The sequence below is a fragment of the Phalaenopsis equestris genome, unplaced genomic scaffold (assembly GCF_001263595.1).
Source record: "Phalaenopsis equestris unplaced genomic scaffold, ASM126359v1 Scaffold231427, whole genome shotgun sequence".
Lineage (NCBI taxonomy): Eukaryota > Viridiplantae > Streptophyta > Magnoliopsida > Asparagales > Orchidaceae > Phalaenopsis > Phalaenopsis equestris.
This window is the reverse complement of record NW_018249397.1, coordinates 103,082-124,018: the sequence shown is the minus strand read 5'-3', so window position 1 is coordinate 124,018 and position 20,937 is coordinate 103,082. Positions and strand designations below refer to the sequence as shown.

The following is a 20,937-nucleotide window of genomic DNA, read 5'->3' as shown; positions in this document are numbered from 1 at the left end:
AGCTTTTACATTTTAACCAATTTTTATAACATAACTTCTTATATTTTATCTTTTCTTGCACATTATTATTCCACCACCAACTATTTTTATTTGTAAATATTTTTCCCTTTGATTCTCCAAGAACATCTTTTGCTACATGTTTAATAGCGTTTGTTACTTTATCCCACATCACATTTGCTTCTTCATGAATATCCCAAATTTTGAAATCTTGAATTTTACTCATAAAATTAATTTTATTTGTATCTTTTAAGTTTCTCCATCTAATTCTGCAATGATGAGTCCTAGTATTTTTTATTTTACAACTCTTAATCTTAAAATCTAAAACTAATAAACGATGTTGGGTATTTAAATTTTCACTTGGAATGACTTTACAATCTTTACAATCACGACGATCTCTTCTTCTTATAAGAAAATAATCAATTTGTGTTTTATTAGATCCACTCTTATAAGTAATAAGATGTTCATCCCTTTTCTTGAATAAAGTATTAGTAATAACAAAATCAAACGCTAAAGCAAAATCTAAAATAACTTTACCTTCTTCATTAGTTACTCCAAAACCGTAGCCACCATGAATATTTCTGAAATCTTCTACCACTCTACCGACAGTTCCATTTAAATCTCCTCCAATAAAATTTTTTTCTTCAAGAGGTATCATTTGTATTAAGTCTTCTAAGTCATTCCAAAATTTATCTTTAGACTCTGTATCTAAACCTACTTGAGGAGCATAAACACTTATAATATTAAAAATCTTAGTATCAATGATAATCTTAAGGGCTATAATTCTATCACCAACTCTATTAATTTTTACAACATTATCTTTCAAACTCTTATCTATAATTACACCTACACCATTTCTAGTGCGACTCTTACCAGAATACCAAAGTTTAAAACCTAAATTATCAATCTCCTTAGCCTTTTCTCCCACCCACTTAGTTTCTTGAATACATAAGATATTAATTTTCCTATGAATCATAATATCAACTAATTCCATTAATTTACCATTGAGAGTGCCTATATTCCAAGATCCTATCCTAATATTAGTTTCATTAGTTTTATGGACTAACTTCTTTACCCGCATTCGCCCGTAATGTGGGAACCCTTGCTTATTTAACACTACACTCGGGCGCCGGTGTAGCGGCCCTTGCACACTTTTCACTGTATTCAGGCTATACAGCGCGTCGCTTCCAGGGGACGCCCTAGCACTTACACAATGATCAAAAGGATTCATGTCATGATTTTTTCGACAAGTTTTACGCTGGCTGTCGACTACCTAACACAACCCTCCACTTTTCTCATCCGGGCTTGGGACCGGCAACGACAGTGTTTTAATCTAAATAAAGTATAACAGAAATAAATTCAAGCTATAAAATGTTTCATGTAAGATATAGGTGATTTATTTTGAAATGTAAAAATTATCACATAATTTATATTGAATAATTTTTTTTGAATTATATTTTCTTACTGTGATATGTTTTTTATTGAATATCTAAATTATTTCTTTTCTCACAAAACTCTTAACAAAATTCTATTTTGTCAGTACAATTATACTTATAATTGAACCAAATTAAGAAGAGAATCCTTTTATTATAGCATATTTATTTATTTCATTAACAAATTCAAGGTAAATTTGAATATGCTTTAAGTTTTATTATATTACTCAAATTTGTTTATCAAATTTGAGTCGTGATCAAATTTTAATTGAGCATTATTAATGATATAATTGATGCCAATAATTTAAGCATCTAATCTGACTACTAAGAAGAAGTATTTGATTTATATAATTCGATCAAAATTAACATAAGTCATAAATTATGATTAGAGTTGTTTGATATTTTCACAATATATTAATATAATTACACATTCACCAAATGTATGTAATAAAAATTTCTAGAATAATTACACATGTAGTGCATAAATAAATTTTTAAAAAATAGTTTTGAATTTAAAAAAAAAAATTAGTTTTCATTTTTTACTAAAATGATTAAAATAAAAAATATTGTATTTAATTGTGCTTGTGGCTAGTGCACACAAATAAAATATTAAAAATTCTTAAAATTTTATAAAAATTAAAAGAACTTTTTTTACAAATATCTATTTTTCTGCTTTGTCCAATAGTAAAATTCAAGGTTCAACTTGTTTGAGCATTTGTTTGAACATTCACATGTTAGGATTCAACTTCAATATTTCTAAATTTCCTCCAATATTATTGATTCTGCTTGGCTAATGACTTATTTAGTTTTTGTACTGATGCTTAATATATTTAATAGTGTTGATAATAGAATAATTATACAATAAATTTAACGCATGAAGACTAAAAGGAGAAAGTATTGCTAACTATTTTTTTTTTTTTACTTTTTTATTAGCATATATTTATCATTTTTATATTCAAACTCTTAAAAAGTTTTAACATCGCCAATACCACTCTCAAGGCTAGATGAAAAAGTTGAGGATATTTTTGAATTTATTAGCTTGTGTCTCCACTAAAGTAAATTCTAACTCCACTACTGAAAGCTAAATTTTTTATAAGACAACCAATTTTTTTAATAAGGGCATTGGTTGCCAAATTGCCTCAAGTACTATTGTATGTTAATTTATGTTCATTTTATCGTGAAATCTTTGTGTGAGATGCATATAATATTCCATGGTTTTCATTCTTTATTTGCTTTTAATCAAGGCTAAATCCATTTTCAAAGATAAATGCCAATATAATTGTTTTCTTAATCTGGAAGGTGTTGTCATTGCTTTAATTTCTCTTATTTACTAGTCTGAAAATTGTTGAATCTGGTTTAGAGTTCTCTTTTGGAACCTCTCCGCTCATCCTACAAGCTCTTTCACTACGCCTTTGTTTTCAAACAACTTAGAAAACTACTCTATCCATATCATTATCATAAAACTTAGTGGTCAAATATTTCTTTAATCGTCTTGCCGCTTATAGATGATACAAGCACAAGGTTGTCTGGACTCTGTAGATGTTTCCATTATATAATAAAATAAATAAAAATAATAACGATCCTCTTATTTCAATTTGGGATGCTCAAAATTCTATGGTCATGGCATGGATTGTGAACTCAATGGTGAGATGCATTAAGTCTCACCTTCTCTAATCCTAAGAACATATCTCAATGCTTTGGCATCCCATGACGCGAGCTTCCCGCATAGACGCGGGATGCGGGATTTTCCCGCTACTGAACACAAACGGTCCTATTGAGGGCCGGTCCAAGGTGAACCTAGGCTGAGCGGCCTGGAGTTGGATTCTGATGGGGCAGGATTGCTGCCTGCCCCTTTCCTCCTTCCTTTTCTGTTTCTCCTTCATGTAGGAGTTACTTATTAGTTGTTTTCAGAGTTCAGGGTAAGTTATTGATGTTGTGCAGTCTTCTTCAGAACTCCTTTGTGGAGTTATTTTCCTCATTTAAAGGGTTGTACATGAGAAGGTGTTAGTGTTCCGGTTGTATCATATTCCAATGTGGTGTTGTATCATTCCCTTTCACCTTTCTCAACCCTTATCCTCGCCTCCTCTTAGCCGGCGACTTGCTGCCAGCTCCTCCGACTATCGTTTTCCCTCACCCGCCGCACTCCCTCAGCCTTTTCCATTGCTTCCCGTGCATCCCACTCGTTGTCCACCCTCCTAAAATGCAGGCAAACCTTCCCAGCCACTGGCCCAACTTCCCAGAATGCTACTCCACCTCCCAACCTACCTCCAAGTTGCCTAGCTGGCCTTCCTGCCACCTTAACTTGCTGACTCCCTCCTCCAGTTCACCTTCCAACCCCTGTCGGCCCCTCTCCTGCATTCACCCTTGTTGTCCCAAGTCTCCAGATCCACCAGGCCAACCTCCACTACCATTGGGATACACTTTTGAGGTATTTGTTTGTGTCATTCTGTGTTTGCTATCATTTATTTTATGTGAAAATTCGTCGTTGTAACCGATTTTAATTTCAATAATAATATTTGTGTTTCCGTTGTAGTTCGGACTTCCTCCTCCAGTAGCATCTGAGAAAGAAGTTTATGGGATGAATCATAGTGAGATGGAGGTGAATAAATACTTTGATCCCTCTTATTTATGTTAGAAAATAGTCTTTGTTCACATTAATGTCAATGTGGAGCCTAATTTTTTTTGTACCTAAAATTAAATAGCATTATTTGATTAGGACATATTTGCAAATTTTATAGTTTTTATAAGAGTTTACTAAGTTTCTTCTTTATAAAGATAAAGGGTGTCACCTTAAATTTTGTAGTAGAGGAATTAGGGTTTTACCACTCCACAATAAAAACCTACAATAGTAGTAACATGAAAAAACCATTAGTTGTGCAAACTTGTATAAATGTCTTGTGTGTGTTTTTTAGTTGACGATCTTGTTTAATTTCTTTTATTTTTTTAAATGGTGCATGCCTTTGTGAATTTCATTTAATGCTTGTAGAAGTTACATCCCCATGGATTCATGAGGGATCAACCACCATTCTTGTGCCTCTTTATTTGCTTAAGTACTAAATGATGTATGGTGATATATTTTCAAAAAAAGACTTTATATATATTATAATAGTAATAATTTTTAAAATAGTTCACTATTTAATTTTTAGAAATTATGCCTAAAAGCCCTCTCATAACCAACATACTCCCGCATTTCAGAAAATAAAGTTGGAATCCTCGCTAAACAGTTACATGAAATTCGATCATAAGGTCCTTGTAAATATTTTCCAATGTATCACCTTATTTGATTCTGGCGATTGCAAAGCATATGCGGTGCGAGCGCATCAAGCACGACGTCGACTCCATGTATAATAAAGTAGGTGTTGTTTAGGGAGAGTCGTGGGCTTCTCCCACGGTGTCCTCTGTCTGGACTGAACTGGTCCAGACCCAAGATGGCTAATCGGCCCTCCCATGAGGGATTGATACTTGCTTTATGATTTCCAGGTATTGTATTGTTGTATTTTCTCTTTCAAGTGCGTTTGTTGTAATTCCGATTGTTTTTTTTTTAATAGTAATATTTATTTGTTTATTATTGTTTGGGTTAACTCCAATATAAACTATATCTTAAATATTGTATATATCTAAAATTTTTTATGTCTTCTATTCTTTCAATCTATATATTTCATTCTCATATAAATTTCATATGTACATTTCAAATCCTATCAAAAATACAGATTAATTTAACTTGATATCCACCTTAAATTTTAGCATTAGATTTGTGAGACATCAACATTAACTTTGATAACATTAAAATCATTTGAGACGTGTTGAAACTGAGACAACAGTTACATCCTTGAATAGTGTAATAAAATTCAAAGACAAAGAGACAACAGACTGCCAATTTTTACTGTCTGAAACTTGTCATCTAAGATGATAATACCCTTCTGAGAGTTTTGAAGCATATATGTCCTTTAGAGTTATATCTTCTAAATTTTTTAGAAGAATAGTGATTTATCAACCTCTTGCCCTCATGAAATTGATCTAACCATTAGCTTCCCGTCGAGACTTTTTTATAAGTATGTTTTTTAGAAGTTTAGAGTAAAGATCATCATATCCACCACTTTCCATCATAAAATTTTGAACAATATAATCTAATTTATAAAAAGAAATTTTCATTGATATCTAACATTAAATACATTATAACTTTGCAAAATTACTAGAAACGAGTAAATTTTTAGTTATTTCAAAAGATAAAAGGTATATCTTGGTGAAATATAAAGCTTAATGAGATGAGGAGCTTAATTTCTTTTATATTTCTTCAAAGATGAAATGATCTTATTGAATATACTTGAGATAAGAGATAAATAATTTATCCTTACTTCTCTAGTATTTTTATTGAAGATTACCCAATAGCCAAAAACAATATAGGAGTTGTTGACCAAATATTATGTCATCGTTGAATTAGTCTCTAATATCATGAACTATTTTTAAAAGATTGAATATAAATGGTTCACTCAAGATGCATGGAAGGATTATTGTGTTAAAAACCTTATGGTGTGCCCTCTAAAGCCACAAATATCATAAAGATAAGGTTGAAATTTAGTGAGTGTGAATCCGAAGTTCATGTAGGTGATAAACCATTCATTGGCTGAATTGGATCAATTAAAATTTTTGTAGCGTTAATCCTAGCTCTTTGAATTTCAATTGATTGATTCAATAATCTTAGTAAAAATAATATATTCCTTCAAATTAGAGTTATAAAAGGAATATTTTTTGGTAAATAAGAAATGATTTTCCCAAAATAATATCAATAATATTAAAAATTTTATTGCTAATAATTTGACTACTTTTTTGTTGTAAGAGTGACAATCTACATATTATTTTTATGAATAATGTCACGCATATCTTTGGTGAAACAAAAGCTCAACCTCTTGCTTTGAACAAATATTTTTTTATCAAATATTCAATTGCACAGTGAAAATAACAATATTGAAACTGGTTTCTTTTATTTAAAATATTTTAGTGATTTTAGTTGGTTGATATTCAGTCATGAATATTTATCTGAATATTAATTCTAAATGTATTTAATGCAACATAAACAAATGACTCAATGAATTTGATGATAAGAGTATTTTTTATGTCTTAGTTGCTCCTGCTTTCTTTGCTATAGAGGCCAACCAAATTTTTGTTGTGATTTATTGTGTTAACTTGAAAACTGTTCAAATTACTTTCATAAGTGTTGATGGCTTCATCAATAATTATTTACCCTTCTACAAAATAAACAAAATCAGCATAAAAATAAATTATATCTCACATCACAGAAAAATAAAAAGTTCCAAAATAAAGATTTCCAAATAAAACACATGTAGTGGCTTATCATGCACCATTGAAATTTGACATCCTCGAAACAGAATACTTAAAAATACTTCTTAAGAGTCACTCTCATTTTGGCGATTTCCAAAAAAAATAAGAGTCCTTGATAATATATTAATTTGTTATGAATTGCTCTATAAAAGCTTGAGGAGGTTGATAAAGGTGTGAATAACCATACTAAAGAGAATAGAATCAAACGCAGGCGTAATCCTTGAGCATAGTCAGGAAGACCTGACTAGAAGTGCATCAAAGTCCTATTTGAATATGCATGATGGTCATGTAATGACTGGCATATTCATAAGGATCAAAAGAACCAACATAATGGTTTATAGCAAGCAACTTGAATCCTACTGAAATGTGATGCTAGAGGATAACATTGATCAAAGACCAAGCTTGAAGCCACAATAAGTGAGTTGATTAATATCTCTCAAAAAAGAATTTCTCCTTAATGAGACATCAAAGTATATAACTTGTATCGTCATGAAAGGTGTCAAAAAGATAAGGTTGGGCTGGTCTAGCAGCAAAAGAATAATAAGTTAAATTGCATGTGTCAAGGACATTGGAGTTAAGTTATGGAGGAACTTCATCATGCAATGATGGAACTACCTACAAATAACAACTCACAAAAAAATGAAGGATATGAGCTTGCCAAGGTCAGACCATGGTGACCATACAGATTGAATTATATTGCCCTCAATTGAGGGATTGATGATCAACTATTAAGAAATTATTTGTAACATGCTGGGAATATTTCTCACAGACAATGTCATACTATTACCTGAAAATCCTATACAAGAATCCTGCACACAAATAAAATAGGAGTTTGAAGGGAGACACGAGTTTTAGGAGGAAATTAAGAAAAAGAAAAAACCATAAAGCCCAACCCATATGAAACAATCTAACATATTAATAGAAAATATAAAGGATAAGTGTAGACTTATATATTCTTATGGACTATAAAGTTCATAACATAAGCTTAACTTCCTTTGGACATAGTTGAGAATGTTCGATTTATATTTAAAAGTTATGACAACAGTCAGTCGATGGAAAATTGGGCAATGAATGTTGATCAAATGATGGCTCTCAATCAATAATTGCAGAGTAAAATGTTTAGATAGTAACAATAAAGTGACGACAATCAGAAAGATAATTGGATGACAATAATTGGGTGATGGTAGTTATTAGTGGTAATCATTAGCATCAAACGTCGGGTAAAGCTCAAATCATTATGCCCTCTCCTTTCAAGGCTAGTTCATGAGGAGAATGAGGATATGCATTTTTTCATGGCATCTTTATAAATTCAGGTAAAATCTCTAAAATATTCTATTGAGCAAACAATATTAAGTTCCTTAACTATAGACAATTTATTAAATATTTAATGTGTCTTAATAATCTCGAAATTGAGTAATTTTGAGCTCATTAGCAATGACTTTGGGTACCGTATTCATTTATCACGTCCTTCTATTTGACTATAAATTTGTCGAAATCCAAGCTCATATAGTCCAAAATTTAATTTCTTAAGTTCTTAATTGCAATAATACATCAAGATCTCTGCTCTATCAATTGAATGTTCTACTTTTCTATGAAAATGAATACCATAAGGAGATGTTATGGCTATTAAAAATCAATGCAAACAATTACCCTCTTAATTGAAATTTAGCCTGGTGGCTTATTCCTACACAGATTTGAGGACCTAGTTGACCCATTATCTTGGTGGAAGAGATTAGTTCTATCTTTTATCTATTACTATTCCACCAAACCTTTCTCTCTCCTTCAGAAACTGTCCCAAAATGAGGAATTTTATAATGCACCCTATGTTTTTTTAAATCTGAAAAGCTCATAGTGCGTTAATAGATGGCTTTATACTGAGTTACAAAAATGTCTAAGTTGTCAATTTTTACACATACCTTTGGTGAGAAGTCTTCCGTAAGATACACTGCATTAGAGTTGAGTTCAGATATTGTGAATGGAGGTTGCACTTCAGTGTGCCAGTATCTTAGCCCACGAACAATACCAACTGCAATTTTCAAGCGTCTAAGCCAGGATAAATGGCCTGCGTCGCCATCTACAGTTTTTGAAGAAACAAACAGTGCATTCTTGACCATCAAATATCATAAAAGCAGAGCATTTTATAGGTTCAAAAAATTATGTGGACTTACAATGAAGATGCTCATACAAAGTCCCATTGGATGCATACTCAAAGACAAGCATCCTTGAAAACGGCTCATTTTCTTTGCAATAACCAAGAAGTTTTGATGTGTTTTCATGATTTAACCTTGCCAAGTTAATAACCTGAATTGAAAAAGGATTCATTTCAGCGAAGGGAGCAGGTATTTTTACAAAATTAAATGGAATTCAGACTTTGTACCTCCTTCTGAAAGCAAAGTTCAAGACAGATTGGCCAATGAGAGACAGATACTGCAAGTGATATAACAGCAATTTCAGACCCATCCTTTACAGTCCCCTTATAAACTCTGTTATCTGGGGCAGACCCTATTATGTTGCTAAAATCTTCACAAGCAACTTCTAGCTCCTGTCGGCTATACCTCAATATAGTTTTCAGTAATCCATCATCTGTGCATAACAAAACCAATCAGAATTTTGCTCATCCATTTAGTGCAGTAATCATGCATTTAAGCTAAGATAATTTATTTACAAGAGAATCCAGAACAAACCAATTGAGATTTTATGATTCTTCATGGTTGGCGCTCTCTTCCACGGGATTATGACATTAGACTTTGACTTCGATTTGCACCTTTTAGCAGTACGAACCATGCAAGTTAAAAAAAAGATAACAAAAGCAGCACCTGTAACTATTTCCAGAATCAGAAGCCACAGTGGTTCTTTTAGATTCTGATGATTGGTAGGGCCACTAGGTTGCTTATAAGTCTCTTCTGTTGTTTCTTGCTTTTTAGCAGAGATACCTTCAATAAGCAATAAACACTTCAAACACAGTAAAAAGCTGTTAAACCCAGCCAATAGCTGAAATCACATTTCCATGAAAAAAGTATCAAATCCCAGAAAAAAAAAGCCAAGATGCAAAACCTTTGATAGAAATCATTGAAACAATTATGCCTGCTGTAATGCATTTTCGTGTTGCATCTAGGATAAAATACCGAATGAGGAGTGATATCATGATGGTATAAAAATGCTGGCAAATGAAGGAAAGGGAAAAGCTATTTCTTTTTAATATTTTTTATGAGAACAGCGTATAAATAAAGCTAATATATTGTATGAAGCCCTCTAACTGTTTCATTAACTAGTTAGGTCAACAGAACCATTTTATCTCCCAACTCCTAAAAAGGGTGTAAAAGGATTATTCAATAGACGCATCCAATTAATTCTAGCCAGTCTTACAACATCAATCATCATATAGTACATAAAACTGAAAATTTTGCCTACTTCATAAGATAAAATGATTCAACGGTAGTTAACAATGCAGTATCCCCAGCTACTCTCTTTCATTGCTATTTATCTGTGAGCAAATCATCCATGATGCCCTTCTCACAAAATTGTCACCAACATTCAATTTAATTTTCCCAAACATAAGATAATTATGATCTTTATATAAAATTGAAAATCCTATCACTTTTTTTTTCCTACAAGAATCACAGAAGAGATATTCAAGGGAGAGCAACATACATTGTTGAGAAGAACGATGCAAGATGGAATCTTCGTCTTCGAAGCAGTTTCCTTGGAAGCTTGTCCTGCATAAAGAGTAGAATCAAGCTAGTGAAACTTAGATTATGAACCTGAGCAATGAAGTGTTAGTTTGTACCTTGGAAGGTAATCCAAGCAAGTGGGTACTTTTCCCAACAAAAAGTTGTAGGAAAAATCTGCAACTCTTAACCTAGTTAACTGACACATACCAGTTGTGTAACCTTCAGAAATGGGCCTGAATCTTAAAGATTAGATGTTAATACACCAGCAAAAAGTTTAGAGTAACATGATTAAATCAGCCTATTTACACCGTGTCAGTTTCAATAGCTGATTACCATGACATAAAAAGACTAACTAATTTCAGGAAGTGGGAGAGAAAATTTATAATCCATTTTCAACAATGCTCCATATATGGAGTTTTCTTGGACCACAATAGGATGGTCATTAGCACATCAATTTATTTTTCTTTCATTCCTAATTAAAGGCACATAATTTGAATTGGGCATCCAATGGATGACACTTTGCCTTAGGATGGCACATTAATGAAAGTCTTGAAATCAAATGTCATTAAAAGAAAAAAAAATAGAGAGCAGAAGTTTCCATTAATGCAGGCATCCTTTTATCCGTTCTTAGCAACACCCTTCGTATTTAATTTATAACAATTGTATATTAGCCTTATCCCACGAGATTAAAATTGGCTCCCAGTATAAAAAAAAAGACAAGTATGATAATAAAGAATGGAAAGATTAACAATTATAAAAGTATAGCCTTGATATTAACAATCCTTCTAATAATATTAATTACTTTCATGATGCTATGATTTGAATAATTGAAAATCGCCACTGCTTGTTATATGGCACCACTTAATTAAGAAAAAAAGGTTAGGGAAGAAGGAAATTACATTCCATGAGCTGTTGATGTGTGTGAGTTTTTGCTCCCAGGAATTGGCCCACTAAGTTTATTCCTATCCAAATAGAGTTCAACTAGGTTGACCAGATTACCAAGCGTGGTAGGGATGACACCAGTCAAACCATTGAAGTGAAGATTTCTGCAAAATTGTAAGCAATAAAAAAAGCCATGAGAATCTAAAAAAAGACAAAAATGTAAAAATAACCTTCTTACATTTTTGTTATATTGCCCAAGTCACCAATTTCTGAAGGAATAGGACCCAAAAGATGATTCACACTCAAATCCAACACCCGCAAGTTTTTGAGCATGCCGATTTGTTTGGGTATCGTTCCATATAACAGATTGTTATTTAAAATTCTGCAAAGCAGTAATGCGCTTTTTTAAAGAAAGCAGTGCATGAAAAATCAGAAAAATTAGCCCAAATTTGAGTTTATAAATAGATAAAGTAAGTACAGCTCTTGTAGTGAATTCAGCGAGCCAAGTTCTGGTGCAAGGAAGCCTTTCAAAGAGGAATTGGCAAAGTTTCTGCATGAAAATCCAATAGCCCAAAGTAAGCACAAGATGCCTGATGCTCGTATAGAGTAAATTAGTGGAGATATGGAAGCGAAAAAAATAATGATAACAAGCCGTGCAAAAAAAAAAAAAATTCCAAAACTTCACAAAAAATTTAGACTTCATGAAAATGATGAAACAGGTCGAAATCTAATGATTTCATGCTTCAGGCCTTAAATTAAAATCATTCCAATGAAATATAATCACTCTTTGAGCAAAATTACGACAGAAAACAACAGTTGCCCCACTCGGTGAAGGGAAAAAAGAATACCTTTTATCAGTAAAAAAGCTTCTTTTTCCGACAGAAAAAGCAATTTCAAGATCTACAGATCAGTCCATTACTTACAGAGAAATCACTCGGTTCTTCAAATCTGAGCACTTGACGCCGGACCAACTGCAAGGATCGGTACTGGTACTCCAGTCTGATAGTTTTGCAAGAGGGTCTTCGGAAATGGCTCCCACAAAAGATTTCAGTGCTGAAACTGCAACTCAAGTCACGAATTCAATAAAGATGCGATTTTGAATTTCATAAAACTAAAAAAATTGGAGCTTTATCACTAAAACCCCAATTTCAATTATGGCAAAGGAATTATAAACAGAGAAAGCTTGAGGAACTTAAAGCAGGAGTGTGGAAAAGCACCTACCCTCTTCATCTTGAACAGCTAAACAAGTCCCAAGGAAAAGGCATTCCATTTGGGTCGCAAGCAGCAGAAAAAGAAAATTTTGAAACTTCATTATATCTGAATGTGTTATCTGCCTAACCTCTCGAAGTCGAGCAAAGATCTTCCAAGTTTTACCACATCCCAGTAATTTTAAACTAAGAAACCTTCAAGATAATCAAGAAATTGGACGCACAGGATACTGAGAAGACAACACTCAACATAAGAAATCTCTTAAAGGAAGGTTGGAGATGAAGAGTAAAATTGAAGTCCTCCTCATGGGAGTTGGTGGACAGAAGTGTATAAAGTAGAGAGAGAGAGAGAGATGTTCGGTTTTCATTTCCTAATGGAGCCATCGTCTGTGAATAGCACACAACAGATTTCTGAAAAAAGTTGAGGGCTATTTGGTAACATACTTATTAATAGGTTTAACTAAATAATAATTTAAATTTAGAAACATAAAAAAAATATATATATCTAACATTCCCTTAAATCGAATTTTATCATATTCTCTCACATTTTTTCTACTTTTCAGTTACTTGTTCGGCATAAATCTAGACTAGTAGGTCTGTTTGGGGCAGCTGCAGCTTATCCAGCTTCTGCTGATAAACAGATGATCCTGATAATCTGCTGATGAACAGCTGATCCGAATATGCTAGTTGGATGTTTGGTTTGTGCGTCTGGAAAACAACTTATTCTGGATAAATGACCACTCTGCCCCTGTACTGGATAAGTTGTTTAGTTATTTGGTTTTTGCGTTTAGTAAACAATAGATTTGCAGCTTTTTGTTGATAAAATGTCATTTAGACATTATTAATTTTAATTTTCCAAAAATTATTTTTAAATTATGTGTAACATACATTGTAAAAAAAAATTATATTTTATACTAATTTTAAAATCTATAACTTCAATAACCAAGTTTAGGAACATCTAAAGCTATCCATAAAGATATATGAATTTGAACATAAGTTTTCAAACTTCTATTCAAATATTTTGTCAGCTACTCTCAACTAAACGCTCGCAACATAAATCAACTGATACATTTTGGAATAAAACATCCAATATTAAAGGTAAATCGACTTATTTTTATTATTCAATTATAATTATTATTATTTAATTTTTTAAAAGTAAGAAGTTATGAAGTTTAATTGAGCAAATTAAAATAATATCTATATTTTGTTTTAGTTTTGACAAGAAATAAAAGTTTAGGATTTTTAAATAAAATTTTAGGGGGATTTACATGCATAACACCTATCTTTAATAAACAGCAAAAAAAAAAAAATCTTTAAAATCCTAAAATCGGACAGAAGGATCAGACAGGTCTGACAGAAGGAGGAGAAGGACTAATGCTACCTTCCTCACTAGTTTTTGGGTAGGATCGGACGAAGGTTACCTTCCTTGCTGGACGGAAGAAGGAGAAGGACGAAGGTTATCTTCCTCGCCCGGAGGAGAGCGCGGAGGATGTGTAGGACGGGGGAGACTGACTTTCGGCGACAGACAACAACAAACGACTTCGAAGGCTTCAAATGGCCTTCAACGTAGCGAAGAAGAGCAACGACTTCGAATGGCTTTCAGCGTAGCGAAGGAGAGCGAAGGTTCAGGGCGAAGGGTAGGTTTTGTTGTGAGGGAGAGGTAGAGGCGGAAAACGACGAACGAAAACGAGGATCGCGGGTATAACCCCATGATCTGCGTGTAATAGAAAAAGGTAATCGCAGGTTTCAAATAATTTGTTCGGACGTGCGAAACAAACAGATAGCTGGCGTTTTCAAAACGCCGCCGCACTTATAAACTGCCCGAAACAAGCCCTTAATAAATTCGATCACAGGAAGAATTTTTGTTATGATTGCAGGAGCTCCTCTCTGTTGTTTATGTAATTCAAATTAGTTGGATTCCATAAATCTTATAAAACAAATGTGATTTGCAGCCAAAAATACATCATTTTAGGCTAAAATCAAAAAAAATAGACGAAGTTGCATACCTATTTCTTGGAAAAAATATTATGCTCGGACTTCCGCTCTATCACGTTTATTATGCACGGATGCAGCTCATATCCAGACTACGACCACAATTTTTTTTCCATCTCTTAAGACTTTATAAATAACTAATCACTGCAACTTCCAATATTACAAGTTTACCATTTTAAACTTACGCTTCCTCATTCCTAACTCCTTACCCCACTAGTGCTGGTCTTATTCCCATAACCTTCATTCGACTTCCATCTTTTCCGGCTCATCGCGGGGAAAAATTATTTCATACGGATCGGGCACGCAGCTTGCATGCGGTGTCTGATCCGGACCGTAAATTACCTGATTTTACGGTTCGAATATATTTCGATGGTTTCCGGACCGTAAATTACCTGATTTTACGGTTCGAATGTATTTCGGTCACCTTAATTTTTTTATTTTTATTTAAACGGACTCTGCAATAATTTCTCCGTCGCGGGCCATCCATGTTGTACGCCTCCGTCTCTTTCCGTGCTATTTCTTTCTCGGCTCAAGCATCTCCCCGTCCCGCCTCATTTCTCGTCTCCTGCACAATTCTCTTATGCAGTAGGTCGGTTCAGAGGACATCGCGTTTCCAGCCCTCTTCTCTCTTGCACATTCGATTCAGAGGATAGTGCGTCTCCAGCCCGCCTCTTTCCTATGCATTGGGTCGATTCAGATGACATCGAGCCCAGAAGCCCTTCTCCATCCCGCCCCTCTCCTGTGAATTGGGTAGATTCAGAGGACTTCGAGCTACAAAGCTCTTCTCCAGCCTGCCTCTCTCCTACGCATTTGTTTTTTTTTTTTGGTTTTGTAAAATATTAGGGCAAATATTTTGTGTATATATTGTATAGGTATCTATGTGACATTGTGTTCTTATACATAGCATGTACACACATCCATTAGACTGCTGTGTGTTTGGATGTAGGTAAATTTGCATTTTAATTTTTTTGTCTGGACTTGCTTTATGTATGCTGATGTCTTCACATGAGAGATTTTACACCAATCTATTTGATAAAAGATTTTGGAGATCATATAACTCGTGCTCTCTCTTTAACATCATTCATTCGATTCACCAAATGTTTTCTAATGATATGTTTTATTATACTCTGTAGAATTGGAAGACTTTTGTCATCTCTACAGAAGCAAGCAAGTTCTGTTATTGAAGTATTTCGAATCATCCATAAGGTTTGTTTCTTTCTTAGATGTTTTTTATGGTCATTCTCTACCAGCAAATTTTGGTTGCGATTGACATGTTATTCTTTTTCTTTAATATGTTTCATTTGGGAGCTTTAATATTTGTGCATATCTTTTAAATATGCAGCAAGTTTCATCTGTCTCGCTAGATGCTCCTAAATGTTTTAATCCCAATGTATGTGGATTCTTGATTATACACATTTCAATTGTTTGCCTTAATTAGTTACTAGATTTTACCATATAAATGGTAGACTGAAGTACGCCTGCACAAATAATATATGCCTCAGCCCTACTCCTCATTATCATCATTAGCTCATCTCAACTATTTAGGATTATTTTAACAAGATCTTTGGTTATTTCATTGAATGCTATTAAAAGGTGTGTTAGTTCTATTATATAACCTTAGTAGAAGGTTACTTTTGTTACTTTGCAGTTAAATAGTGGAAGTATTTTTCATTTTAGGAATTATATGATAAATGATAGCACAAAACATTTGTGTATTATTTCTTGTTGGGAGAATAATGGTTAGTGTAGTAAGTTCCTTTTTAATGCTTTAATATTATAATTTTAATTTGCAAGTTGTTTTTGATGGTGCTAGTGCATCTATTTTAGCATTTTTAATTTTTAAAATTTGCAATTTGTGTATGTTCATCAGTATTATTTGTTGTTCTTACAAGAATAATTCCCAGTCAATCTTCTTCAACTAGGAGTGTTCTCCGTAATTCCCAAGTTTATTGTGGATGCAATTGGATGTTATATATATGACTCATAAGGTTAAAAATAAAGGATGAATGTGTTATTGTTTCCCACAAAATTGAACAAAGAATGATTAAAAATTTTTTCAATGGATCGATGAATACATAACAACAATCAATGACATCTTATGTCTTTTACGTGAGCATGATGATGTGGTTAGAAATAACTTCAAGGTTGTCTTATTTCTTTTGAGGATATTCATTGGAGTTCTTGTTGCAGTTGTGATGTGTTTTAAATTTGCGTAAGGATTGTGTAGGAATTATTAGCTCTCATCTTATTAATTTGATTCTTAACTATTGAAATATGTTTTGTCACTGTCATTGTGTTTATAAACTTGTTTCGGGGAAAGTTGTCATTTATTGCATGTGCTTGTTATTGTAATCGTTATTGTAATGTTTCTTGTGAATTTCTAAGGAATTGTGCTCAAAATTTTGTCTCTTTTTGTATCAAACCAATGTTCCATTGCTTTACCTGAATAAGTTAGAATGTTTACTTGTAAATAAAAGACCAAAGAACTATTAACACCCAGTCAAATAAATAAAAGATCAAAGAACCAATCTTTGGGCTACACATTCCATGTAATTAAAAATACATTTTTATTTCTTTTATCTAGGTGCTCATATAGCACCCAATCTTGTAAATATAGTTAGCATTAATTGCTTTGTATGTTACATGCATGATTTGCTAAATTGGGCTATTTAACATTCTTTCTGACTATAAGTGAAGATTTTGGCTTTGTATGTTATTCCTATGATGTTGTAAGTGAATTGAGAATATTAAGTATTATGTTATCTTTTTTTTCATAAATATACATTAGATTTTAAATACAATCAACCCAAAAAAAATAAAATATTTGGACTTTTGTAAATTTTCAATTGCTTGAAGTAATTTTACCATCACCTGCACATCTAGAAAGCGATAATAATATAATCCAAAAATACGGAAAACAAAAAAGTAAAAGGAATTTATATTTTTATAATTAAAATCAGTATACAATTGAATAAGTGTCCTCTATCTTCCTAAATTCATGTTTAACCACAATGTCATTATTGAAATACACCTTGTGCGGGTGGATAATTGTCATATGTAGTTGTAATAGACTACCAAAACTATAATTATCATTTTGGTTGATTCAAAACACCTTTTCACCTTTCTCCAATGATAACAAACCATTCACTTCGACAAAGGAACATGAAAGACCTTCTGGAGGGGTTCATGGGGGCATCACCGATATCAAGACCATTTTGTAGTCCACTGATAGAAGTTGTGCGGCAACCGTGTCATCGCTCACTATGAATTCTGACAATCTGAACAGATATAGAACTCTTTTAGCCTTGAAACCCCCAACTGGAAATTCATCAAAAGAAGATGACTACACTCTTCTAGCCTTAGATTGTGTACAAGGCTCAGATTGTGTACAAGTGTGACAAATAACAACTCAATAATCAATCCAGAAGGATTTCCCAGCTTCTAACCTACATGATTTAAGGCTTATCGCTACAAAATAAGTACAGCAAGATGCACAATTAGTCCTTTTCTCATTCTCTGTTCTACTTTCTCAAACCTCAACAGTACAAAAGTATAACCCTCTTCACCTTCTCTTTCAATGCTGGCAGAGTTTTTACAGAAGAGCCATGCTACATTCTTATGTTCTGCGCTATCTAGTTATCATAGAAATCTAGTTCCATATAAAATCATGCTTGAAATGCGGTGAGATGAGCGTAGTATTCAGGTGGCATGACAAATACTGATCAAGTGCATCGAGCATGCATGTAGCAGAGACTGTTTGTGAAACTGCATTTCATCAACTGTGAAACTGTTTTCATCCCATATGACATGGTAATGAGCTAGTACACTAGTTCTCAGGATCCCAACATGTCTATATTAAGATTTAAATAAAACTCCATAGGATGACAGATTTTGGTACGAACCACAATGCCAGGTAGGATACTTCCAGTCTTGTCTGAAATGTTTTTATTCCTTATGGTTGTTCACATAGAGCCTACTTTGGTGTCTCTTTTGAACCACAACAAAGAACGTAAATTCATCCTTAGCTAAGTTAGAACAACATTCAACGCAAAAATATTCATAAATTGATGTGGTTCAAATTTAAAAAAAAAAATCACATTTCTGGATACTTAAAAGCAGGATATTGCTTTGTTGCAATAAAAAAGAATTGATGATACAACCAACTGTTTATCAATACTTGTTTTAAAGGTAAGTTACTTTAAATTAAGTAAATCAATTGAAAAAAACTCATAGTCCAAATGCTAAGAAATGTTTTAAGTGAAATAACAACTGATGAACTAGAATTCTCCCTAAGTCTCTAGATGAGTTACAGCTGCTTCAAATATTATAGCTGGATTATCATTGACCAAAAGAATTCTTTAACTAATATCATCCAAAGGAACAATATTCTCCCTCCCATCTGCACTCATAGCAATGTAGGAGAAAAAAATAATTCACAAATTAACAATTTAAATTATAAAATGTGCATTATTAAACTGGTCAATAGAGTTTGAACCACACTTTAACGTTTATTTTTAGTGAAACATTTGCTAATACTGTTTTTTTATCTTAAAACATGCTTTGTTAAACAACATGACCATTATTATATGGAAGAATGGATATAAGAAGTTCCACCTCTTTTCCCTGAGTTTATTCATTGCCATGTTATAGACATGTTTAAGATCCTTTTCTACTTGATGAAACCTTGAAGAATAGATTGGTATTACAGATTCTCTGTTGAATTCCATGCAAATACTTAGCATATCTGTGCAAGTTCCTGACAGAACCCATATGTTGTGCAAAAGCTTAATTTTCTTTTTTATTTTGAGTACATAGAGAGCTTAGCTTTCACTGCCGACATGCTTTTCATTTATGTTTCAGGATCAGATATTCAACTTTCAAATTTTTCAAGAAGATAATAAAAATACATAAACTAACACTAATCTAAGCTATTTATAAAAAAATTATACAAGGCTTAAGAGAGCTAAAATTGCCACAATACAGGCCAATTTTTGAAGTTCTCCTTCTAAAAATCACGCAGAATAACATGGTGGTTTAGAAGAAGCTACTTTAACTAGCTTCATGACAGACATTTTGAAATAGCTTCAAGTTGGTCTCCTGCAACGGTTTAACATATAATTATGAGATTTTCTAGCTCAGATATCACACTTAGTAAACCAAGCTAATAGATTGACAGAAATTTCTCCAGTAAAGAATACAAATAAACTATATATTAGGTGAAACCTCAATAAAACTAATGTGAGAAGTTAGTTATTTTGCACTAGTGTTATAATTGTGTGTTGGATAATTTCATCTGTAATAAAATTGCTATGAAAATTATTTTGCTATGGACATGAGAAAAGGTAAGAGGCGCCAAAATAATTTGCTCTTATTAACAACTTTAAGCATTGAAGATGGAAATTTACAGACGCATAAAACTAAATATTATTTTATGTGAAAATGTGAAATGCTGATATATAGAAACACCCCTACACCATAAGGAACTGAACATAACAAATTTGAAATGTGAATTGCACATTTCAATTGTGTACACCTTCAAATTATATTGTTATCTTTTTTTAAGCTAAAAATGATTGTTCAACTATGTCATTAATGTTTATGTGTTTAGCAAAATTTTCACAAAGGAGTTCTAAGAAAAATATTCAAGCGAGATAATCAAGCGCTCTGTCAATTTACTCATCATCAATGTAACATCACCAATGTCATCCAATCTCTCTTTACATACTGGATGCTTTGTCTTGAAGCCCATATTTATATATGTAAATTCTAAGACATATGGTAGTATCCGCCTTAGGAAAAGTCTGACTTGATTGGCTAATTGGATTCAAGTGCTATTAGAATATAGTGGATCTTAGTGGTGTAAAACTAATGGATAGGCAATATGGTATATGTTAGCATCAAATGGTTTAGGGTGACGGTAGTTAGGAGGCAGCAAAGATTTGATGGCAATCCATTGATCATAATTTGGTGGTGATAATAGAACAAAGTTGTAATTAATGTTGTCTGCTAGTAGTGATTGTTAGCCTTGATTATGATTTGAAATTTTAAGATTCTAACCAACTCTAGGTTTCTTTTATGTATAGAAATGGAGCCTAGTTTTATATTTTTTTTTTATCAAAATTCTCAAACATTCTATTGAATAGTTTGTATTATCACATTGATCGTATAAGTTTCCTTAGGTATTTAATGATATTATAATTGAGGAACTTTATTTTATCTGATTTTTTTTTATTGAAATGCTCATAAAATATTTAGATATCATTTGGTACATCATATATCATTGTGAAATTTTGTATTCTACTCTTAAATGTTTTATTTAAACCATTTCAATATTGATCAAAGCACTTTAATATCTTGACTTCATGTCATTGAAAATTTTATTCCATGGCCCTATATTTATTTATAATCTTTTTA

The 20,937-nt window shown here is 32.6% G+C and overlaps 1 protein-coding gene and 1 pseudogene across 1 annotated transcript in view; both read right to left on the bottom strand.

Moving 5' to 3' along the window:
• The window catches only part of LOC110038128 (probable LRR receptor-like serine/threonine-protein kinase At1g63430), a 31,028-nt gene extending 18,181 nt beyond the window's left edge, over positions 1-12,847 (bottom strand). Inside the window, exons 1-11 of the mRNA XM_020742895.1 lie at positions 12,545-12,847; positions 12,247-12,382; positions 11,802-11,873; positions 11,562-11,705; positions 11,341-11,487; positions 10,558-10,674; positions 10,422-10,486; positions 9,455-9,703; positions 9,148-9,353; positions 8,939-9,071; positions 8,687-8,844 (exon numbers count right to left, since the gene is read on the bottom strand). Coding sequence (XP_020598554.1) covers positions 8,687-8,844; positions 8,939-9,071; positions 9,148-9,353; positions 9,455-9,703; positions 10,422-10,486; positions 10,558-10,674; positions 11,341-11,487; positions 11,562-11,705; positions 11,802-11,873; positions 12,247-12,382; positions 12,545-12,635 — 1,518 coding nt within the window. The 5' untranslated portion in view covers positions 12,636-12,847. The remainder of the gene's footprint in view (positions 1-8,686; positions 8,845-8,938; positions 9,072-9,147; positions 9,354-9,454; positions 9,704-10,421; positions 10,487-10,557; positions 10,675-11,340; positions 11,488-11,561; positions 11,706-11,801; positions 11,874-12,246; positions 12,383-12,544) is intronic.
• Positions 12,848-18,059: 5,212 nt separating this feature from the next.
• Positions 18,060-19,293, bottom strand: LOC110038126 (annotated as a pseudogene).
• Between the last annotated feature and the right edge of the window lie 1,644 nt (positions 19,294-20,937).